The sequence below is a fragment of the Artibeus jamaicensis genome, unplaced genomic scaffold, assembly GCF_021234435.1.
Source record: "Artibeus jamaicensis isolate MK-2021 breed Jamaican fruit bat unplaced genomic scaffold, CSHL_Jam_final contig_452, whole genome shotgun sequence".
Classification (NCBI taxonomy): domain Eukaryota; kingdom Metazoa; phylum Chordata; class Mammalia; order Chiroptera; family Phyllostomidae; genus Artibeus; species Artibeus jamaicensis.
The window spans coordinates 11617445-11643268 of NW_026521837.1; the positions used below are offsets into that span (position 1 = coordinate 11617445).

General features: G+C 38.0%; 1 protein-coding gene across 2 annotated transcripts in view; it reads right to left on the minus strand.

The window, feature by feature from the left end:
• The window catches only part of HPGDS (hematopoietic prostaglandin D synthase), a 106319-nt gene that overhangs the window by 9614 nt on the left and 70881 nt on the right, over positions 1 to 25824 (minus strand). For both annotated transcript variants that reach the window (XM_053666320.1, XM_037140068.2), the window contains exons 2-4: positions 15215 to 15356; positions 11476 to 11568; positions 6375 to 6484 (exon numbers count right to left, since the gene is read on the minus strand). In XM_053666320.1, coding sequence (XP_053522295.1) covers positions 6375 to 6484; positions 11476 to 11568; positions 15215 to 15347 — 336 coding nt within the window. In that variant the 5' untranslated portion in view covers positions 15348 to 15356. The remainder of the gene's footprint in view (positions 1 to 6374; positions 6485 to 11475; positions 11569 to 15214; positions 15357 to 25824) is intronic.

Here is a 25824-nt window from a genome sequence, read left to right on the forward strand (position 1 = left end):
ACCATTATTATTGTATTTGATATGGTGATGAGGTGGTCAGTGGTCCTTGACTTTGCTATTGCACTTGTCCGGGAGTGTCCCAAACTGCACCCATGTAATAAGATGGCTAACTTGTTTAATGAACATTGTGTGTCCTGACTGCTCTGCCAAGCAGCTGAGCAGTCTCTCTCCCTGCTCAGGCCTCACTGTTCCCTGAGACACAACAATAGTGAAATTAGGCCATTTAACAAACCTGCAATGGCCTCTAAAAGTTTCAAGTGAAGTCAGTCGATGGGGCAAACTTCACTGTTGTCTATTGTAGGAAAGTGCCACGGCCAAGCCGCCACCCTGGCCAGTCAGCAGCCACGAAGACCCTCCACCAGCAAGAGATTTACGACTCACTAAAGACTCAGAGGATGGTCAGCAATTTTTAGCGATAAAGTATTTTTCAAATCAAAGTATATACATTTTTGACATAGTGCTATCCCACATTTAATAGAATACAACATAGTATAAACATAATTTTTTTTGCACTGGAAAAACAAAATAAATGTGTGATTTGCTTTACTGAGATACCCATTTATTGCAGCGATCTGGAACTAAACCCACAATATCTCTGAGGTATGCCTGTAATAAAATCCAGCCTTTATTAAGGTAATTCAGGTAGTGGACAACTGCTTCACCAATTTGCTGATCTACTTTCTATTATTATGATGACTTAGCTAGGCAATACAGATTACTGTAACATAATGCCTTATATTTGCAAGAGCATCATTACATATTTATACACATTTGCCAAATCTTGTAAACTGAGGCTGGAAATTTTGTCATTATCTCGACTTTTTATTCTTTCCACCGTTCCATACCACCTTTCTACATGAGGTTCTTCATGGTTAACATCATCTTAGTTTTAAATAAAACAGTGTGAGTTCTCCTGCCCCTCACACAGAATTTCTGAGCTGGCACTAAGGGCTCAGAGCTGTGTATAGCCCTTCCCACAGCTCAGCTCCGCCTCCGTGGGAAGCGTCCCGCCAACATGGCTGTCCCAGAACAGCTAGAAATAGGAGTTGAACGGAATGGGATGTAGCTGCTGGATAGCTTTCTAAACCTCCTGTCTGCTCCCTGGGATCATTCTGTGGCTTTTTCTAACGTGCATTTCCACGGATGAAGGGACAGCGATGCTTTTTACTCGGTACATGCAGTGCCGAGTGAAAAATCTCCTCTCCCTGCTGTTGACTTCTCCTTCCGCGCAGGCTCCCTGTACAGGGTTGGTGAGTCATTTCAGTCTAATGAATAAGCAAACAGCATCATCATTAGTGTGTAGGCGTCATTTTAAAGAATACTCACCAAAATAAATTAAGTAGAGATGAAACTGGATTATACATCCTTTTTCCCCCAGGTGTATACTTTTTGAAATGCATTTTCTTACAGATCCTAGACAGCTACTCTTGTATTTGGTGGACTCTCTAATGTACTGCCTCACCCAGAGAGCTATAAATTGGAGCATTACTGAGAAGTAATGCCTGAGAAGGCATCACTACGCTATTCTATTAAATGACTGTTAGAAGCATTATTTTAAAATCCACACTGCTAAAATCATAGAATATTGGAAACGGGCCATGGGTGTTCCTGCAATCCTGCTCGCCCTCCATCCCACCCCCACCCTTGTTCTTCAGATGAGGAAACTGAACCAGAAATTGCATAACCAAAGAAATGTAGTGGCCTGGCTGGTGTAGCTCAGTGGATTGAGCACGAGCCTGTGAACCAGAGGATCGCGGTTCAATTCCCAGTCAGGGCACATGCCTGGGTTGCAAGCCAGTTCCCTGCAGGCCAGCTCCCAGCAGGGGACACATTAGAGGCAACCATACATTGATGTGTTTCCCTCCCCCTCTTCTTCTCCTCTAAAGATAAATAAAATTAAAAAAAGAGAAATGTAGTGGTAAGATGACAGGTTATCAGGGTGACCAATGTCCAGAGACATTATTTTGCCTTTTAAATTAAATGTAAATTAACTTAAAAATAGGAAATAAATTATTAGCAACAAATATAAAAACATTTTTGATTATGTATATGTGATAGATTTTTTAAATTATTGTTGTTCAAGTACAGTTGTCTGCATTTTCCCCCCACCACTCCCTCCCCACCCCAGCCAAATCCACCTCCCTCCTTTGCGTCCACCCTCCCCCTTGGTTTTGTCCAGGTGTCCTTTATAGTAGCTCCTGAAAATATGTGATAGATTTTTAAAGCACATGTAATAAGAGAACTATATTCATTACTCATCTTTATTGAATCAATATTCTGCTTTTGAAAATTCTGCCTGACCACCAGGTGGCAGCAATGCAACCCACTACAAGGAGATTAGGGGGATAGAACAAAAGCTCTATGCAGTTTTCTTTGTATACTAGCCAGGCTCTCCTTATTAATCGGTCTGTAGCTATTTCCAATATTTCTGAAACAGATTACCCCTTCATATGATTTAGTCATGAACTTGGATTATATTCTGTAAAATTTTTTGAGGTCAATGTTATGTAAAAGCATTGTTATTCTAATACAATAGCATAATGTCACCCTTATCATAAACACTCACAGGACATTTTCCTCTGTGAGGTGGCCACAGAAAGGTACAAAACAGAGACACAGATCATAGTAAGCCCATAGGTAGACAGACCGCCAATCAGTGGGGTCTTTGGCATGTGGGATAAAATCTTTATATACCTTTCCCTAAATTGGGGATTAGGTGTCTATTTGTCTGTGCTATATTTATAAGGATATATAAAATATACATGTCACATCTGACAAAAGAGAAAAAAATGAGCGCAGAGCTAAACAACAACATTGTAATAATTATAGTAGCTAATGTTTATTGAACACCTTCTACCTCGCCACAGGCACTTGTTGCCATTTAATCCTCCCAACACACTTCCAAGTGGACTCTATGGTATCCCTGCTTTACAGACAAGAATTTGAACTATTGACAGGTAGTCAAGTGACAACTAGTGAGAACAGAATCAGGATTCAAGCCTGGCATTCTGACTCTGGAGTCCAAATGTATCTCTATCATCAAAGCCGAACTTTCATTCAAGACTTCGTCCTGATTAGTCGTGGGTGTGAAGATACACACGCACCTTACATTTAGGTCATGGAGTTAGTAAATGTGAATACTTTCATGTTTTAAATATCTCTATTCAAATCAGAACATCCTTATTAAATAAACAGTGCTTAGAATAAATATGCTTAAATTGGTAAAACTGCCAACTGTTCTGTTTTATATCCAAAAGTTTTTTGGATGTAGGCCTTCCGCTATGAAATGTGCAAAGCATTCGTGCCCAGGTGGCATTGCACCCGGTGGCCAGGAACAGGGACTCCGAGTCAGAGTGACTGGGTTGGAATTCCTGTGTGCTACTTACTGGCTAAATAACCTTAGGAAGTGGCCTACACTCCATGAAGCAGAAATTAAAAAATTATGCTGAATTTCTCCATCTGGAAATTAAGGATGACAACCATTTCTCCCTAAGGGGCTACTTTGGGAATTAGTCACTAATTTAGGAGAAAGTATGTGTAGACGGTGAGGCTAAGAGTTCTCTAGCCAGGCTGACCTGTTATGTGACATAGGCAACTAAGGACCACAGTTTCTCAGTTACTGTACCTGTGACGTGAGAATGACAATAAAAAGCACTTCTGTTCTGGGAGGAGGGCTGACGGTGCATGCGCAGTGCTTAGAGCAGCACCTGCCCTGGTGGGCCTTTGGTCAGTTTAGCTCCTCCTATCACGCGGTCAAGAAATATTAAGCGCCTACTAAAATAAGGCGCTGAGATAGACGTGTAGGTTGACCAGGGAATAATGCAGAGGTGATTCTTACCCTCGGTACGATCTACTGGAGGAGACAAACAAGTAAATATATTTTAAAATATGGGTTGTGATGAGTACCCTAAAGGAAACCACTAGAGGCTGTAATGGAGAAGAACCAAGGTCTATTTACAATGCTGGATAAAGATGGGGAACATATGTATATATATTCCCCAAACTACAGTAAATGCACCTTTTTGAAAAGATAGAACCCATAAGGAGGAGGAAAATTGGCGAGGGGATGAGCAAACAAAATTTGAAGCTGTAAAGCAGATGGGTGAAGGGAAAGCCGAAAACTAGCACTATCTACCCCATGAACCTCTCAAAGTGTGCAGGAAATGGCAGGATACATCTAGAACTGGGAGTAAGGAGGCAAGGGAAAGGATAAAGTGAGGATTGGTGGAAAACTGAAAAAAAGTCATTTTAGCATAAGATTTCCTCCTTCATTTTATGCTGCTAGACACATTAGCAGAAGGCTGGAAAGGGTGCCACCGATGATCTCAAGGTTGGGAGTTGTCGTACATGATGTTTTTAAAATAAGGAGTATAAATGAACGCATGTATACTCAATGTCAACTTCTGAGACTCGGAGCTCTCTCTTTGCTTCTTGTCTCCCAAGAGCACTGGTAGCCGGGCCTTTGTGTCTCTGGGCAGGAGACCGAGAGTTTCCTCTAGTATTCTTTCTAGTGCCAGAGGGGATACTTGAGGATAGTGATATTGAGAAGTATTCGCCCTTCAAATGGCCTAGTCATGCTAAAAATCAACAAATTGCATCCACATGCTGAGAACTGTGAGTAAACTTTTTTTATGAGTAAACTTCTAAATTTTTCTACTCTTCATCATGGATTATAAATGGTGGTCTGAGACCTGGAGAAAGACAGAGACCAAAACAAAGAGGAAAGTGGCAACTTTTAACCAACATATAACAGGTAGGGAGATGATATTGTATCCATTAAATAAATACAAAATATTATTTTTGAAAACAGATCACATCATAGAAAGACTTCCTAACAATTTAAAAGCACAATATCAGACATTTAGAACTCAAGAGAAGGGTTATTGAATAAAGTTGAAGAATTCTTCCTGAAAGTAATACCAAAAGCCTCCAAACAAACAAAAAAGAATGGGAAACAGAGAAAAGATCCACTATTTGAATAATGAGAATTCTGATATAATGGATCAAAGAAGAGGGGAAAAATTATCAGTAAAATAATTAAAGGTAATCTCTAGAAATAAATTCCCAGATTTCACGGGGCCCAGAAAAGAGATAGCCCAGTGAGTAACATAGGATCACAGCCCAACCACCATGCTGTTTCAGAGTGTAGGGCCAGCGGTCCACCAGCTTTCAGAGAGAGGAAAAGGTGGCATCCAAAAGATCAGTAACTGGATCAGATTCCAACTTCTCAACAGCTAGAAGACCATAGAGGAGTGCTTTCCAAATACTCAAGAAAAACTGCTTTCAACACAGAATTCTATACCCAGCCAAATTATGAACTGCATATGAAGCTGAAAGGCCCCAAACTTTTCCTGTGTTCAGTAAGCTGTCAGAGGATTGTTCCACTTAACAAGGACAGAAACCAGAAGAATGAGCCCAGGGAATGACCAAAAGAAGCATCCAAAATGACAATAGAGATTCCAGGATGACAGTGGTGTACCAGCAGCATGAGGCAACCAAACCAGAGTCTCCGTAGAGGGACCCATCCATACTGCCTTCCCTCATCATATCTCCTGTCATCAAGACTTTATTTTAACCCTGGCAATGCTGGAGGCTGTGCCCCACATAAACAAAGGAGGGGAAAAAGACAGAGCACGGCATCCAGCAGACAGGAGTCCAACTCAAGGGAAAGATGCAGCTGGGATGGCAGCGAAGGAAAGTGTGATGCTGACCGTGGTTCAGAAGCCTCAGTAGCTCTGCAGGGGACAGTGAAGGGCTCTGCAGAGGACAGTGAAGGGGTCTGGCTGCATGTCACCAAGACGATAATGGAAATAATCGAATATCATATCACAGACTCTGTGGATAATTGCATTGGTAGGCTGTTGGATAGTGTGGGAAGCTTTAACAAAAACAAAGCAAATGAAAGACAATTACTAACTTTGAAGAGGAAAGTGAGAAAACAGATATCAAAGTATACTACAATGCACAGCATGGGGACACTAATGTAATCACTGAATAGTGATTTCACCAAAAATTTTTAAGACAACTATATCAGTAGTTAGGGGAACAGGAAGCAGAGAGAATGACTATATATGAGTGAAATTCTTACACTATAATAAAAAGCTCATAGAATCTAATATTAGTGAATCAAAGTAAGCCGTTTTACATATCTTATAGAAGTATGGAGATGTGAAAATCCTAAAGAAACAGCTAAAAGCATTAAAAATTAGATTTCATTTTAGGGGTTATTACGGAGAAGTTAGGCAAAGAATCACTGTACTTTGTTTTAAACTTTTTAATATAATTTGATATTTTTAAACTATAAGTTTGTCTAACTTTGATAAAGAGGGACTTAAAAAGCACCTAACATAATGTCTGGCAAGGGGTGTGATTACTTTTACGTCTTGTCTTTTCTCAGCCCAGGGGAACCGTGACATGAGGTCATCCAGTGTGTCCACAACAGCGTCAACCTGGCACTGCTCCAGTTCTGTTTTTCCAGCCAAATCTGTGGAATAGGGAGAGGCCATTTTATGCTCACAAATATGTTCGATTTAACTTGTCATATTCAAACACCGGTTTTCAAATACACAATATATGCATATAGTTCACAAATTCAAAACAATTTGAAGTGGTAGACAGTGAAGACTAACTTCCACCCCGTCCCTGTCCACCTCATTTTACTCCTACTTACTACCCCATTTTTATTAGTTTCCTTTGTATCCTTTCACTGTTTCATTCTGAAAATAAGAATAATATCCCACTCCATCTGTACCTCTCCCATTTTTCCTAGAGATTTTTTTTTTACAAGTTACTTAAGGCCGTCCTTGCTATTTCATTGGCTCCATGTGATTCCATGTAGAAGTGCTACAATTTATTTACCTCCCACTGATTAGGTTGCTTCCAATCTTTCGAAAATACAAGAAATACCAAGATAAATAACCTGTATATATATATATATCTCTTCATTTATTTTGTAAAAAAAATAATTATTTTCATTTTTGCAGACAATTTTCGTGAAGAACATTTGTTTCTAGAAACTATACATTTAAAATAATAGAAGTGTTTTTTTCTTTCTTGCCATTCATTAATCATCACTGCGCTAGGAAATCATTGGTCATCCTAAATATTTTCTCACTGGTGTCAATTTAAAACCCTTCACTGTGGAAGAACTTAAAATAGATTGCTTCTGTACAATTGTGTATATTTACTAAAAATCAAGGAAGTGTACACTGACAATGAGTAAATAATATGTAAATCACACCTCAGCAAAGCTATTAAAGGGAAAGAAATGCTTTAGTGTCTTACAGTCCTTCTATAAACTCTCTGTATTTTGTGTATGTGATACTCAGAGGCTGACCTTCTGACTTTGGAAAGTTCTTCCAAATACATCATGGATTCTCTTCACCTGTTTTCATCCATACATTCACTTCTATGCTCAAGGCTTTGGCTATCAATTTTATGCAGATGAGTCCTTATCAACACTTAGTCCTAAAGCCCAGGACCATTGGCTCAGCCTCCTTTTGGATAGTGTGCTGTGTATCCTTTTGGCCACTGAACTTCCTTCAACAAGTCCCATAAGAAATATTTGTAACTATGTGTGGTGATGGATGTTAACTATATTTATTATGGAGATCATTTATCAATATATAAATTTATAGAATCATTATATTATATACCTGAAACTAATATAATATTAAATGCTAGATATGTCTCAATTTAAAAAACATACAATTGCTTAAAAATGACATCCATACTCTGAATATTTCTTACCAGATCCCAATCTATTTTTCTACCTCTTTCTGCTACTCCATTCTGCAAATTTAAAGTGTTCTTCGTCTTATGCCATTTTCTCTCTGCTTGGAATGTTCTAACCCAGAGATTCTCAAAGAGAAGTCCATGGACCAGCTGCATTATGTGCATCAGCATCACGGAGAAAACTGTTAGGAGTGCGAACGGTGGGGCCCCACCCTGGGACTACTGAATCACAACCTCTGAAGTCAGGGGAGAGCATCCTGTGTTTTAGGAGCCCCCAGGTTATCCTGACACATATAAATTTTGAGAAACACTTCCCAAGCCCAAGTCTTCCTTTTGAAATTCTAGGTATCCTTTATGCTCAATTCACATGTCATTTTCATTTCAAAGTCAAATTTCCATAAAGTCAGAAGTAAGCTCCATGTCTTCTACACTTCCAAAGAATTTAATTCGTTGAAATATGTGTTAGCGCATAGAAATTTTTTATTTTTAACATACACGCATTACTTTGGTTTGGAAGTAAAGGCCCAGTAATTATGACCTGTTTTACTTGTGAGCCAAACGTGTGTCTGTGGCTTGGATCACAGCAGCTGCAGCAGGGCTGCGGGGTTATAGGCCTGGAATCAGGGCACGGCGATTCTGTAGACTGATTAGGAAAAGAAGACTTTAAAAGAAGCCAAATGTAGCTTTTTCCTCAAAAACAATGTTAGGGCCTGGGAAGACAAAAGAATGTAGGGTGGGAGGAAGGGCTTCAGGCAAAGACCAGAACTAACAGTTCCATTTCTCTTTATCAACGCTGGAAGCAAAGCAAACAGCCTCTTCCATTTTTTTCAGTGTGATTAGGATGAAGAACTTTGAGTACATGATTTAAATGGTCTAAAGAATTTCAAACTTTATATACCTTATACATTTCCTGTTAATCATCTTTGATCCACTTATGATCCATATGCTAGCAAGAACAGTTTCAGACATACTTGTCCAATTTTTCAGCTACTTCCAGCTGAAAGTAAAACTGGAAGTTTTACTTCCAGTAAAACTTTGGGAGCAAGGAGGTGTGTGGCAGGAAGGGAAGTGGGCGATATAAAATAAAATTAATTGTCTAGGAAACTCATGGGAAGTTAAATCAGGACAGAGATCCAAGATGGCGGATGAGTAAGTGGAAGCTCCACTAACCTCCTCCCAGGACCAATTGTAATGTGGAATTGCAACTAAATTGCAGAGAAGTTATCCTGAGTAACCAACTAAACACTAGCTGGAGAGAAGCCTTATAACCAGTGATAGACAGAGCAAACATAATGTCTCCTCTCCTAGTCTTTAGCACGGGCTTTGAACTAAGCAGGCACTCAAGATCATATTAACTTCAAAGACACTATGATGCTTTCCCAGTCACCCACATTTCAAAAACAACTCCTAATAAAGTAAACTCTGCTGATCAAGATACTGATGGCTAGAATTAGGAGTTAAAATATGGCATTAGGTGGCCTGAAGGAAAAGGAGAAGAAGAAAATGGGCCTAGATGAAATTAGTGGGAAGGGAGGTGGGGAGCAGAAGGGGAAGAGTGGGAAATAGAGGATTAGAAGAGATTCAGGAGGAAATCTGGAAAGAAAGGAGAAAAATTTTGGTACAGTCTCAAGGCCAGAAACCAAGATGAGAAAAAAGTAAAACTGGCTTCACACATCTCCAAGATGATCCACATTAACCTATATGATTTAGACTTTAGAGAGTAAGGACAAGAAGAGATGACTAGGTCTTGTCTTATTAAATGACCAATACTTGATACATTCATGCAATTGTGTAGAATAACATATATGCTCCCTATGTAGAAATATGGCAATTGCTATCTTTGAATTTTAAGTAGATTCTTACTACTTGTTAATAGATTAGTCATAGAATTTAAAGAATTTTAATTTAATAATTTTTATTTAAAAATAAGATGAAGAAACCTCTGAAAGATCACACAGAGACAAAAAGGTGCCCAAGGAATATTTTAGTGGCCAGAGGGATCCCTTGAGAAATGTGGGGTCTATACCCCAAGCTGGGCTCCCCAACCTACAGCAGCACAGCCAGGAAAGGAACTCAGAGACCATCCAGCCAAGAAAGACAGCAGGGTTTCTGTCTGCCAGGGAGAGATGGCTGGAGACTAAGAGAGCCTCTTAAAGCCAGTGCACAAAATTTTGTTTGCAACCACTTATCCTGGGCTCTGCCAGAGTCGGGAGCAGAGTGGACTAGAGACGTATGAGGAGAGTCTGGGGCTGGTGGCTCTGGGGACAGAACTGGAGGAACAGCTGCCAGGTTTCCGGTGCTGAGTCATTCCCCACACTGCGGAGGCCGCCTTTCTCAGGCAGAGCACTCCTCTCCAAGTGGCACCCACCTGAAGGGAAGCAATAATCCCAGGGACTATTCTGTCCCACACTGTGGAGTTTACCAGGCTGTCGATTACAGTTTAGGGCTATATCACTGATAAACAACTAAGGTGGATCTCTGAGACTTTAGCTGACCCTCCCCTGGAGCAGGGGCTGGTAAAAGCCAATCTTAGTGTGCAGCCAGGTTCTTTCTGCACACAAACAGGCCCAGCAGAGGGAGGCACACACTGTGGATCCTTGATAGATTCAAACAGGTTGCCCAGGGCCAGTCACAAACGTCCTCTGAAAAGGACCTGCACCAGGGCCTTTACAATCGACCTAATACATAGAAACAAATAAAATTTAAAAAAAAAAACAGCCAAAGTGGAAAGACAAAGAAACAGATTCCAAACAAAAGAGCAAAAGATTTTTTCAGAAGAACTAGATGAAATGGGGACAAGCAATTTATCAGATAGAAAGTTTAGAGTAATGATTATAAGGATACTCAAAATCATGAAAAAAGATATAGAAACCATAATGTGGATTTGAACCAATTGGATCCGTGTTACCTCCGTGGTGAACAGCAAGGTGGCACTAGAAGAGCAACGCCCTCCCCTCCCACCCACCAAGCGGTGCAAATTACACTCAGAGACAAAAAGAATAAGGAAGAGATACTTCCACAAGGACTATTTGGAACAGATTTCACATCCTTATACAAGTTATGTTACTATCTGAGTTCTCTCCATATGGACATCTTTTATATCTTTTCAAGAAGGGACTCCTTAGTTCCCATCTATGAGTAAGATGGGCAATAACTGACAGGCAAGGGAGCTCATGGGAACGGCACACAGAGTGATGAAGATTCTCCTAGCTGTCAGTAAACACCACGTGTCCGTGCTCAGCCCTGGGAGGTGGGACTTGGCCAGATGGAGAAGCTACCCATGTAGGCTGCTTCTGTCACTCAGCTCCAGCTGACAGAGGGCATGTTTTTGCCCAAACAAAAGTGTTTTGGTGTTCTTTCTCAAAAACAGGCAAGCCCTTCAGGGATGGAATGGAAAACTCACTTTATAAACTAAAGATTGCTTTTATCTCCTGAAACTTACTTTCTTAGTAAGATTCCTTTCTACTTCCAGAGACATCACTTGCTTATATTCTAATCAATGTTTTTTTCAAAGTTAATGCCTCAATTAGAGGAGAAATAAACTGTGTTGAAGCACAAAGAAGAAAAAGAAAAGAAAGTTAAATCAGGACATATGGTACATGCATACTTCTGTAGCATTGAGTTCATTCTTCTTTGCACTACTGTTCAATAATAAAGTTACTTAATGAATACTGGATATATATATATATATATATATATAATATCTGTTATAAAAATCCTAAAACACAATAAACATGTTACCTGTGTTTTTGGTCAAGTATCTTGCTATTGCTAGGCTCTGGTGAAGATAAACTCCATCGACTTTCAAAATGGGGATTTTGCCAAATGGAAGAGCTTAAAATAAAAACAAGCAAATAATCAACTTTCATAATAAAATAAAAAGTTAAAATACTTTCATTGTTTACTGATAATTGTGAAAACAAAGCATAATTTTATTTTTAAAAAATTTGTACTTATTGATTTTTTAGAGAGAGAGAGGAAGGGGAGAGAAAGAGAGGAGAAAGAGAGGGAGAGAGAGAGAGACATTGATTTGCTGTTCCACTTATTTATGCATTTATTAGTTGATTTTTGTATGTGCCCTGACCGGGGATAGAACCTACAATCTGGGGGTGTCAAGACAACACTCTAACCAACTGAGGTAGAGTTGCTTAAAATAATGGAATTCTTGAAGAATATTTATTCTAAATGGGACATAAGCACCTGCTAATAAAATCTTTACATTTTTTTAAGTTTTAAAAAATAGAGTTGTTTGTTAGAAGACCTACTATAAAGTTAATTACAGAACCAGGTTTAAAGCCCAGGTTTACAGTGAAACTCTATATTATATCACATATTATTTCATATACTTATATATGCTTATTTAATTTCTTTAAAAAACCTTTCTTTTTAATGCTTCATTAATTTTCAGGCCTTAATCAAGGGTCACATTAATTATTCTTTAAAGCCATAGTCTGAGTAACATGGAGAGTTTGACTTATGTCGAGTTATGATGTAGAAAATCATGTTTTGTATTGACCCAGCAATTCCGCTCATGGGAATATACACTAAGAATGCCAAAACACCAGTTCAGAACAATTTATGCACCCTTGTGTTCATAGCAATGCTATTTACAATAGTCAGATTTGGAAACAACCCAAGTGCCCATAAGTAGAGGAGTGGATAAAAAACCAGGGGTGTATTTACACAATGGAATACTATGCAACAGAAAACAAGAAGGAATTTCTGACTTTTGCAACAGCATGGATGGAACTGGAGACTATTATGCTAAGTGAAAAAAGTCAGTCAGTGAAAGACAATACTCTATCATCTCACTTAAAAGAGGAATCTAATGAACAAAATAGACTAATGAGTAAAATAGAACTTGAGGCATGGAAACATGGAACAGACTGATAGCCGTCAAGAGAGAAGTGTGGAGGTGAGGACTGACTAAAAGAATATGAAGGGACTGGTCAAAGAACATCCACGAAGGACCCATGGACACAGACAACAGTGTGGGCATTGACTGAGGAAGTGGAGGGTGGGCTGGGTAGAGAGGGTCAAAGGAGGAAAAATGGGACAACTGTGGTAGCACAAGCAATACAGTATTACGATAAATAAATAATAAAAAATCAAATCATTTTTTGATGAGGGACTATTTAAACTATAGAGTAAGGCAGTAAACATATTTATACAAATATAGGACAGACTCATAGCAGACATCATATTAATATTTTATCTGTAAGTCTTTGTTTTGTAATCTAAACATATTTTTGTCAGAAAGTAACATAGAAAAATTCTATATTAAAGATAAATGAAATAGCATACCACATAATTATAACCATTTTAGTATTTAATTGCTTTCCCACATATATTTGAAAAAATTAAATTACACTGTATATAATTGAGAGATATGCAAAAAATACAAATTTTTATTCTATTTCAACTATTTTTGTGTTGGGTTGCTGTTATTTGAAACTATAACATAGCCATCACAAACTTTAAGATTCCTTTCACTTTTATAAAAATATTAACAAAATGCAGCGATTCTATTTTCAATAACATAAGGAAAAGTTAAGGTAAAATAGGATATAAGGCATTCTAAAACCCTATATCTAAAATGTGTAATTTGGTCCTGGCTAGTGTAGCTCAGTGGATTGAGTGCAGGCCTGCAAACCAAAGGGTCACTGGTTCAACTTCCAGTCAGGGCACATGCCTGGGTTTTGGTTTAGGTCCCCACTGGGGGCCATATGAGAGGCAACCACACAGTGATGTTTTTCTCCCTCTCTTTCTCCTTCCCTTCCCTTCCCCTCTCTCTAAAAACAAATAAATAAAAACTAAAATAAATAAATAAACAAACAAACAAATAAATAAATAAAATGGGTAATTTGTTACATGCATTATTTCCACAACTTGAAAACCATCTTGACTTAATTATGTTCACAGAGTTAAAAACCCTACATAAAAATTCTGATATTGGAAGAAATATTTGGACACTAATAACAAACTTTCATGAAAACAGAAAATAAAATATTCTATCCTAGCAGAGAAGAATTCTCTATAAGAAAAAAGTGATACAGAGGCAATGACTTTTAAGGAACTCATGCTTCCAAAGGGAATGTAGAAATATTTATTGCTAATATAGCATTTGTCATGGTATTATTGTTGTTGGGATTATCTACAAGTGCAAGAAACTTGGGCCCTAGTATCAAATTGACTGGTGTTTAAAAATCAACTCTACCTTGCTAAGGTTGTGACCTTGGAAAAATTACCTAAACTACATGTGCTTATAGTTATCCCAACTATGAAACAGAAATAACAATGCATTCCATGTAGAAATGCTAGAGAAATTAGATGAAGTTGAGTCTGTAGAGTATCTACCAAGTGCCAGATAATCTTCAAGTACTCAATAGTTGTTTTCTTTATCTTCATCTCTATGTGATTTTATAACAATCCAGTCAGAAATATGTGGATTTTACATGCATATCATTAATATTTAGTTAGTATTTCTATGTAACATAGCTAACAGATGACTTACAGCTTCCTGAGAACACACACTGTTGTTTGTTCAGTGTAATGATAGCTCCAATTCTTCCTCATTGTCCTGAGCACTAAGTAGAATGGTTTAATTGGGTTACCAGCCTGATTTGCCCATTTGTTCTTTTCTCTCATCAAGCAGATCCCAGTTTTGTTTGCATATCCACCCTCTTTCATATAGTCACATGCCTCATAAAAATTGATTCCATCCCCAACTCAGTGGGGAACTAGAGGGTTCTAAGGTTCTTCCCATCCCCTTTGCCAATGACTGATTCAGAAATGGACATGTGTCTCAGTATGAGCCAAGTGAGACATGAGAAATTAGCTGAGGTCCTCTAGAAAAGTTTTTTCTTCATTCTTCTGGAGACATTAATGAAAGTAGTTTTCTCTCTTACTCTTCCTCCTGTATCCTCTTATCACTGCTGTTCAGGGTTCTGCTGCCGGGGCTGCAGCCCACACACTGCAGCAGGCCCATGAGGCAGCCAATACCCAGAGGGGGAAAACGGTTACAGCCATCCTTTGAAACCTGTTCTACTTCTGGATTTTCAGTTATGTGATACAATTCATTTCCTTATTATTTAAGCCATTTTGAGTTGGTTTTCTGCTGGAGCAGCACATCTGACCACTGACAAAACATTATATAAATATTAGTAAAAACCCCATCCACTCCAGTTGCCAAGAATATTGACTTTGGTATTCCCCCATTTCAGCTCTTATGACAAAACTTCATCTTTATTCATATAAAGATAGATCTTTATATTCTCTTTCTGCAATGTTTGTATTTTTATCTCTAACACGAAATTTTCTGGGCCTTATAGCATTTATTTAACTTGCCTGAACTGCTGTTTCTCAATATAAAGCTATGTGACATTAAAATCCTTAATTTTTTTCATTTACCTGAGGAAAGTAAACATTCTGAAAACATATTTTCCCTACATTTTTATCAACTATTATTTGTGCTACTTACTTGGTTTGATTTCAGGCCAATCCGCTTGTTCTATTCTGTGGTCTTCATATTTTACATCCAAATATGCAAATATGTAACGAATAATTTCAGCTCTCCCCCTCATATTAAAATACGTGAGTTTATAGCTTGGCATTATATAATTCTGGAAAGAGAAAAGTGGATACGTTATTTTTACATCCCTCTAGAGATGTTTCAGCATTTTTGTTTGGGAACATTTTGAAAAGTTTATGGCATCTTTTGAGATAACTGCAGACATTAGAAGGTATTTTAAAACCAGAATTATAAATCACCATTGTAATAGCATATGGGAATGACTTGAAAGAAGATTGTGACTCTCTTTTTAAGAACTAGCTGGAACATTCCAGTGAAATAACAAATTCAAATTTTATTTATAAAAAGGCTTCTCAGTAGGAGGGTATGTGCACACTAACCTTAAAAGGATAGAGTCAAAATTTTTTATTTTAAGATGTTTTTGTCATGCTTATAGTTACTTATAATGGATGGTGTTTGACATTTGGTTTGTTGTTTGCTCTGCTGACACAGCTGAGTTTGTGAGGGCAGCTGGGTAAGGATCACAAGGTTCATGGGACAGGAATATGAGCCAGCCATGCCAACCTGTGACTCCCTCTCTGTCCTCATCCATGGCTTTCCCCTCTAGGAATCGAGGGCTCAGGGAAATATCACTTTCTTTTCTTTCTCACTGATCCATGCTTCAGGTTCAATCGGGTTGCTTGCACCATGCAAATATGCCCTGTTTTAGGGACCTCTGTCGGAATGGGGCAATGCTGAACATATTTCTCCACTTCCTCCTTAGAGGAGCAAGGGCAAAAGAAAGCAAAGTTTCTCTATATTTCATAGAGTTTTCTAATACTGGCTATATTGGCTAGATGTAGGTCATTTTAATTTTGTGAATGTTATGTGACTTGCATAATGTCATTTCCATTGCTGTTAAACAATTAATTCTTTTTAATCACTACTAGTAGATTTACAGTGATTTTGTAATAATTAGGCAACTGAGAAAAAACATTTTTATTTGAAATTCAGTTCTTCCATTAGTTGTTACGTATTTTTGGTCTAGTTAAAAAAATTTTATTGAATTTTCAACTCCACTTTTTATAGGTAAAGATACTAGTATGGATTTGGGGACTTAAAGAGGTAATACATGGACTTCTGCCAAGATGGAGGCATGGGTGGAGACGCCATGCTTTCTCACACAACCAAGTTCAGAGACAACAAAATATTAGCAACAGAAAACACAGCCAGAACACAGAAAATTGAACTTTTTGGAAGTCTGATAACAACGAATTCTTCAGCCTGACCGGTAAGAGGGGCGAAGCCAGCAGCTGGCAGAGCGGGGTAGCACAAGAAAACTCCGTCAGACGAACTCAGGCACAGATCCCAGGCGTGGGGTTGCAATGGGTGGACCCAGTGAGTGGCCCAGTGAGTGACCGGTGACCCAGTGAGGGCATAGGGTGGCGGGTTGACTGTGGTCGCGCATTCCTGTGCAGATAGACCAGCGAGGGAGTGGACAGTGAGATGGGACCGAGCAGGCCTGAGCAGCAGGAGGCAACAGAGGGGGCCACCATTTCCCGGCTCTGACCCCGCCCCCACATACAGCGTCATGACCTAGCAACCTGGGTGGCCCCACCCTGCTGAACATCTAAGGCTCCGCACCTCATACTTAATGGGCGTGAACAGACCAAAAATGGCTCAGGAAGAACTCAAAGCCCCAGAGCCCATAACTCTAAGCGATGAAGAAATAAAAAAACTTTCAGATGCACAGTTCAAAACACTGGGGATCAGGATGCTCACAGAACTGCTTGATTTTAGTCACGAATTAGAGGAACACATGAGGCTAAACTAATTGAAATGAAGGGAATTGCACAGAAAACCAGTAGTGATGGAAAAAAAAAAACTGGGACTCAAATCAAGGGAGTGAACTGAAAGGAAGGAAAAAAATGACCAAACAGAAAAATATGAAGAAACACAAATTCAAAAAAATGAGGAGAGGCTTAGAAACCTCCAGCACATCTTTAAACATTCCAACACCTGAATTATAGGGGTACCAGAAGGGGGAAAGGAACAGCCACCAGTGGAAAACTTATTTGAACAAATAATAAAGGAGAATTTCTCCAATCTGGCAAAGAAAATAGACTTCCAGGAAACCCAGGAAGCTCAGAGAATCCCAAAGAAGTTGGACCCAAGAAGAAACACACCAAGGCACATCATCATTACATTAGCCAAGATTAAAATGAAAGAGAGAATCCTAGAAGCAGCAAGAGATAAGGGGACAGTCACCTACAAAGGAGTTCCCATCAGACTGTCAGAGGATTTCTCAACAGAGACCTTACAGGCAAGAAGGGGCTGGAAAGAAGTATTCCAAGTGATGAAATCCAGACACCTATAACCAAGATTACTCCATCCAGCAAAGCTTTCATTTAGAATGGAAGGGCAGATAAAGTGCTTCTCAGATAAGATCAGATTCAAGGAGTTCATCATCACCAAGCCCTTACTATATGAAATGTTAAAGGGACTTATCTAAGAAAAAGAAGATAAAAAATATGAACAGTGAAAGGACAGCAAACTCATAGATATTAACAACCACACCTAAAACAAAAGCAAACTGAAAGGACAGCTAGATCAGGAGCAGGACCATAGAAATGAAGATCACATGGAGGGTTAGCAACAGGGGAGTGGGAGGAGGAGAAGGGGGGAGAAGGTACAGAAAATAAGTAGCATAGACAGTAGATAGAAAATAGATAGAGGGAGGGCAAGCATAGTATGGGAAATACAGAATTTAAAGAACTTGAGACACATGGTCATAAACTAAAGGGGGGGAATGGTGGGGGTAGGGGGGTGCTGCATGGAGGGGAATGAAGGGGGGAATAGAACAAATGTAATGGCATAATCAATAAAATAAAAATTAAAAAAAGAGGTAATACATGTAAAGCATTTAGAACAATGCTAAACACTTAGTAATTACTAGCTATTAATAATAATTTTGAACTGGTTCTATAGTGAGAATAAACACTGTGAATACAACACACTAAAAATAAATATAATTATAGTAATTTCATAAATAAGAATCATAAATAACATCAGATAAAATCATAAATCAATTATTTAAAGCAGCAAATTTAAATATTTTATTCTCTACTAAGGAAGTCTTCAAGTATATTAATAGAATATTAGATAAAAAGAAAAGTTGAGCTCAAGCCTTAAAGTTCCATCTGAAATCACAGCACATAAAAGGTCAAACACAAATTATAAAAATCTAGCTTACCAAGTTCATATTTCAAGTTTATGCATTCGTGGTATCTATCTGTGGACAGATAGAGAGAAAAAACTGTCTGGTTGCCTATCTAGACCCGCTCGGGATACAGGAAGTAGGGATGATGGTGATTCCTATGGAGTCCGTTTCCCTGGGTCCAGGTCCTCCGTGTGCAGATGTGGTGGACTGGAGGTGGTGCTCCTTGTTAGAAAGTGTCACTCTAGTCATCCTGTGCCCTGTCCCACTCCCATTAGCCAGTCCAGTCCCCACCCAAGCAAAATGTGGTACATGCCACACATATCAATATGTGAGGGAGTGTTCTCAAAGAGAGAAGAATTCACTGGACTAAACTAACAAGTATTCCAAGATTTACAGCCCTAAATCCCTTCAGGAAGTAAGCACGCATACAGGAAGCTCAAAGTCGGGAACTAATGAATTACCCATCACTACAATGAGAATATTTTCAAGTCTCTTAGAAATGCTGGGCTTCAAAGTAAATAATGGAAAAGATATGAGTACAAAGATATAAATTAAAAATGCGAATTAGTAGATTTCCTTCTGAAAAATAAAGATTTTATGTAATTGTAATAAATTCTTATCTAGGAAGTAAAAAGTGTAGACATTACAGCTCCTTCGTCTGTGCTTTAAATCTCAACCCCTCCCCCATGAATCTTCAGTGTGTGACAAGTGTCATTCTTTGTTGTAGTTTCTATTTGAAAAGCATTTTACATACTTTTTAAAACTGACTTTTGTGACTATATATGCATGACCCATGGACATAGAAAATGGTGTGGAGACTGCCTGAGGGAGTGGGGGCGGGGCTCATGGAGAGGGGGGCAAAAGGGGAAAGATTAGGACAACTGGAATAGCCTGAATGATAAAATATATTTTAAAAAAGAAATTGACTTTTGTTGTCACAGGTAAATAGTTCCAAGGCAATAAAGAAGTTACACATTTTTTTTGTAAACGGTTTATGTATATATAGATTCATACATGTCCATTAAGGTCAACATTAACATTTAAACATATAATTTTTCTCATTTGGTCAAATGCCACACAAATATCAAAGTCTAACTCCTGAATTCTGCATGAAAACAAAGGGGTTGCTCATTGTTAATTTGCAATATAATGCAATTTTACATTGTATTTCACTCAAGTAAAGAAGATATTTTAAAACTCTTGGCATAGATTGGTAGTTATCTACATTTCTCTGCAAATATACCTTTAAATCTAAGATTTGGCACAGGCCCATCAACATCTGACAAATGCTTATCTTGCTTTCCAGAACATCCTTTCAACAGTAAGAACTCATTAATGATGCTGTACTTGCATAGCACATTCTTGCATTTACTCGTAAAATTATATTTTCTGCCGAACAAAAATGTGTTTCCTTGATTTCTACATCTACAAATCCCCAACTGAAAGACTTTTGTTTTTCAGGATATATGTGCACATTTTTATAACCAAAAAATAAAATAAAATAACATAAATAAGGAGTAAGGGTAAATGCAGTTGGAGATATTTACTGATTTTAAAAATCCTTTTTATATTTTATAAACCTTTTGCATAAAAACTAACATTAGGAATTTCAAGTAAATGTTTCTATGGCCAATGCAAATAGATAAGGAAATTTACAACAAAGATAAGTATAGAAGATAGTACCTAAAATAATATACTTTTCCCTCTTATTGCATTTAGCACTGTACCTGTAACAACAATTTCACTGAATTGAAGAATGTATTTCATAAGAATGATGGACTAAAAGTATGGAAGTAAAATATATCCCAGCCTCCACCAAGGGATGCAGCAAAAAACAAGTTCAAGGGCGAAGGGAAGGTATGGTTGTGGAGTCACCCTTTCCACTTACTACCTGAATGGTCTTAAGCATGTCACCTGTTCTTAGGTTTAGTCTCCTCAGCTGTAAAATGGTAATGAAAACATTATGTGTAAAATACAGTGCTTGACATACAGTATAAGTTGAAAAACAAGAGAGAACAGACACTTCTCCAAAGAGGACATACAGAGGACCCATAGACACATGAAAAAATGGCTCGACCTCTCTAGCCATTAGAGAGATGCAAATTAAAACTTCAATGAGATACCACTTCACACTGATGAGACTAGCCATCATTAATAAATCAATAAACAAGTGTTGGCAGGGTTGTAGAGAAAAGGGAACCCTAGTACACTGTTGGTGGGAATACAGACTGGCACAGCCACTGTGGAAAACAGTATGGAATTAGCTCAAATAACTAACCATGGAACTGCCTTTCCACCCAGCAACCTCACTGCTGGGATTATACCCTAAGAATTCTAAAACAAACAAACAAGCAAAAAAGAATCTGAAACACCAATACAAAAGAACCTATGCACCCCAATGTTCATAGCAGGATTATTTACCATAGCCAAGTGCTGGGAGCAACCTAACCACCCATCAGTAAATGAGTGAATCAAAAAACTACGGTATATTTACACAGTGGAATACTATGCAGTAGAAAGAAAGAAGAAACTCCTACCTTTCATGACAGTATGGATGGAACTAGAGAGGATTATGCTAAGTGAAATAAGCCAGGCAGTGAAAGACAAATACCATATGATCTCACCTATAAGTGGAACCTAATCAACAAAAGCATCAAATGAGCAAATAGAACCAGAGACTTGGAAGTAAAGAACAAGCTGGCAGTGACCAGAGGGGAGGGGGTAAACAGGGGAAAGAAGGGGAAGGGGCAAGCAAAGGAACATGAATAGAGGACTCACGGGCATGGACAATGGTGGGGATTGACTGTGGGAGTTGGGGAGACAGGATAAAGGGGAGCAAGGGGGGGAAAAGGCGGCCCAACTGTAACTGAACAATAATAAATTAAAAAATAAAAACAATACACAACTAAAAAAATAGATAGTGAGCTCCTAATGATTTCTTAACAATGACAACTAATCACCTGAGCCCTCATGATAATCTGCAGGAGACTCTTCTAGGTAAAGAAGAAAGAAAGAGAGAAAGAAAGAAAGAAAGAAAGAAAGAAAGAAAGAAAGAAAGAAAGAAGGAAGGAAGGAAGGAAGGAAGGAAGGAAGGAAGAAAGAGAGAGAGAGAAGGAGAGAAAGAGAGAGAGAGAGGGAGGGAGGGAGGGAGAAAGAAAGGAAGAAAGGAAGGAAGGAAGGAGAAAGAAAGAAAGAAAGAGAGAGAGAGGAAGGAAGGAAGGAAGGAAGGAAGGAAGGAAGGAAGGAGGGAGAAAGAAAGAAAGAGAGAGAGAGGGAGGGAGAAAGAAAGGAAGAAAGGAAGGAAGGAGAAAGAAAGAAAGAGAGAGAGAGGAAGGAAGGAAGGAAGGAAGGAAGGAAGGAAGGAAGGAAGGAAGGAAGGAAGGGGGGAGAAAGAAAGAAAGAGAGAGAGAGGGAGGGAGGGAGGGAGGGAGAAAGAAAGGAAGAAAGGAAGGAAGGAGAAAGAAAGAAAGAGAGAGAGAGAAAGGAAGGAAGGAAGGAAGGAAGGAAGGAAGGAAGGAAGGAAGGAAGGAAGGAAGGAAGGAAGGAAGGAGAAAGAAAGAAAGAGAGAGAGAGAAGGAAGGAAGGAAGGAAGGAAGGAAGGAAGGAAGGAAGGAAGGAAGGAAGGAGAAAGAAAAGAAAGAGAGAGAGAGAGAAGAAGGAAGGAAGGAAGGAAGGAAGGAAGGAAGGAAGGAAGGAAGGAAGGAAGGAAGGAAGGAAGGAGAAAGAAAGAAAGAGAGAGAGAGAGGGAGGGAGGGAGAAAGAAAGGAAGGAAGGAGAAAGAAAGAAAGAGAGAGAGAGAAAGGAAGGAAGGAAGGAAAGAAGGAATGGAAAGGGAGAGAGGGAGGGTGAAAGAAAGGGAGGTACAGTCCCTACCCTAGTAAAGGAGACACTCTGGCTTTGTGTGATTTGACTGAACTCAAATCCTCAAGATCATTTTCTTTAATAAACCTAACCTTCTGCAACCACATAAAAATAAAAAATGAAATACAAAAAGAAAATATAGTTAGGATTAAAAGTAAGATAAATTTTGCCTGGGCCAAAATGAACAGAAATGAATACAGTAAGCGGGACCCCACATTCTGAGAAATGGAGGCCAAGCAGGACTTTGGCTTCTTCAAAATGAAGGAAAACGAAATCACACATGCAAGGTGGAGGGTGCCCTGGAGGGATGTATTGTTGGAAATTAGGGCCTGGCAGCTATTTCTATAAAATGTATTAAAAGTTCAAATAGAAACCTCTGGTATAACTGATAAAGAGAAAAATATATGAAAAATCACAAATAATTAATATTACAAATAAAAAGAGGTTATAATAGCTCAGTGGATTGAGCACAGGCCTGCAGATGAAAGCATCATTGGTTCAATTCCCAGTCAGGGCACATGCCTGGGTAGCAGGCCATTTCCCCAGGATGGGGTGTGCCAACCACACATTGATATTTCACTCTCCCTCTTTCTCCCTCCCTTCTCCTCTCTTTAAAAATAAATAAATAAAATTTTGAAAAACAGAGGTCAGGATTGCAGATAAAGCAGATCATGAAAAATCATAAGCTACCACGACAAATAACTTTATTGTCACTGAATTTAAACCCTTGATGGCAAAATTTAGGAGGTATATACATTAACGCAATCAAATCAAAGAGAAACTGACAGCCCGCATTTAACAATAACCAGTAAAGAAACCAACTTGGTAATTAGTTACACCCATGAAAGATAAAAGACCTCGATGACTCTGCAGGTGAATTTACTGAGACTTCAAGGGAAATGTAATCCTTGTCTTCTGCAAGTAGTTTCAGAGAATTAAACAATGGAAAAAAGTCAAATTAAAAGAGGAATATTACAGATTAATTTTACTTATAAACAAAGACATAAATATCCTAAATAATTTATTAGCTACTCAAATTTAGTAGTGTATAAAAAGAAATAAGATACAGTAACAAGATAGGGCTTATCCCAGAAATGAAAGATATTTCAACACCAAAACACCTATTTGCATAATAGGTGAAAGTAATAGATTAAAAGAGAAAAATCATGTTCTCTTTTTATTAGATGCAAATACATACTTTTGAAAAAATTCATAAAATTAATTTCTCATTTGTGCTAAAAAACCTTTAATAAAACAACTCTTAGCAAACTGGAAATAAAGAAGAACTTCCTAAACCGAACAGAGTCTCTACAAAAAACTCAGAGCAAAACATCATACACAATGGAAAGCCAACAGAAGCATTTTCTTTAATGTCAGGAATAACAAGAAACCTGCTATCACCCTTATTATTCAACATAGTCTTGGATGGCTTAGTTAACTCACTGAGATAAGACAACAATAAATAACATAGGTAAGGAGTGAAAAAGAAAAGACAAAACTGTCCTCATTTGCAATCAAAATGATTGTCTATATTCAAAATCTAAGAGAGTCTACAGATACACCTGATCCTAAATTTCAAACAGAAATGCTAAGGACCAAACTAGCCAAGACAAATGAAGAGAACAGAAGGAAAGGACTGGACCTACCAGAGACCAAGAGGTAGAAAACCTTGCAATTCAGGACTAGACATACACGGGTGCATAGCAGCTCAAAACGGAACCTCAGATATACAAAATAGACATGAAATTATAGTGGGGACCTGAGGGGACCAGACTAAAATGGTTCTGAGACAAAAGAGAAAAAATACACTTAATTAGATATCAACTTTACATGATACATGGAAATAACATCGGGGTGGATTATAGACCTAGATATGATTTGACTGGCCTAGGCAAATTCTAGTGTCATGCTGCCCTCTTATTTCCTGTTAGCCTCATTTCTGAGTCCTTCCACTGTCATTCTGTGATAAGAATCCCATGTAGATAGGGAAAGCTGCATATATTTCCTGAAATGATACAGAAACAGGAAGTTAAAAAGTTGATCGTACTTAAAGATCTCCTTTACACCTAAAACTAACCACTACCTTCCTTCCCCTCCAGAGAAAGTCGTGTGAAGTTCCTGACTCAGCAAACAAAAAGCCCTCTTAGAATTCTGAAAAATAAAATACATAGTTTCTCAAAAAAGCATATGAATAATGACTAAGAAATATCCTCTATAGAAACTTACACTCATGAACTTAAATGAATTAACCCATTAAATGCAAAAGAAGATTTAGCTTTAACACATGAAAAGCTAGCTTAGAAATTAAATCTTTTACATGGAGCAAAAACAATGAACATTGTGATGGAACGATTGGATATATAGAGACAAAGCAATGAACCTAGATCTACTGTAAGTCTCACGTTTCATACAAAATTAGTGATAAAGAATCATGGACTTAAAAGTATTGTAAAAACAATAAAACTTATAGAAAAGAACTTAGGATAACAACCAGTTGGACAAAAGAGAGTTACTGGGAAAAAGTCAGGTGAACATTTCTGTGTAGGTCTGTATCTGGGCTGTCTATTTTCTTCCACTGAGCTGTGTGTTTGAACCTCCACCAACACCAGATAGTATTAATTACTCTGTTCAGTAAGGCTTGGAGTCAAAGAGATTTCTTGCTTCTACTTTATTCTTCTTTTTCAAAATTGCCTCAGGTACTTCAGTCCATTATCTTTCCAATACATTTTAGAATAATATTATCTAAACATACATCTTGCTGGTGGGATTTTGATGAGAACCTGTAGAAGCATAGCTTGGAGTTGTGGATTTGCTTTTAGGCTGCTGCACTAAAGCAAATATTGCAATAAAGCAAATCACACTAAAAAATTACACATCATAAATAAATCTTTCACATGGAAACTAATGGCATTTTTGAAAAGTTCTGTCTTAGGTATTTTCTTTCTTTCTCCAAGGTGTGTAGCCCTTTTTACTTCATATAACAATAATACATTTCAGTGTAGTAATTTTATAATTTATTGTAGTTGCAGTTTGATAAAATATGAACTATTAGAATAAAACTAGTTTATTTTAACTAAGCCAATATTTTATTTTGTACACTGTTGTAAGAGCACAGTGAAATAGTCTAAAAAATTCCAGTGTTTGTGCCAGAAAGGTGACGACAATCCAAACGTAACTCTCTGGCAAAGCAGGCTAATTCATGTTCACTTATTATGTTGTGCACCTTAAAGATTTCATCAGGTAACCGAAATAAGGGATACAAATTTTGGAGTAACTTCGATGAATAAAATACTTACAAGTAAGGAATTATTAATTGTTTTATAACTCAATCAGAACTTAAATGCTATTTATCCTATTTTATTCATGAAAGTGTTGACCCATATGAGTGAGCTCTTACTCTTAAATAAAAGGAACTTCAAACATACTTGGGAATTCTGGATACAGTTTTATATATGCCTGTGAGTTTTATTTTATATTTTATGCCTATGAGTTTTTTTTA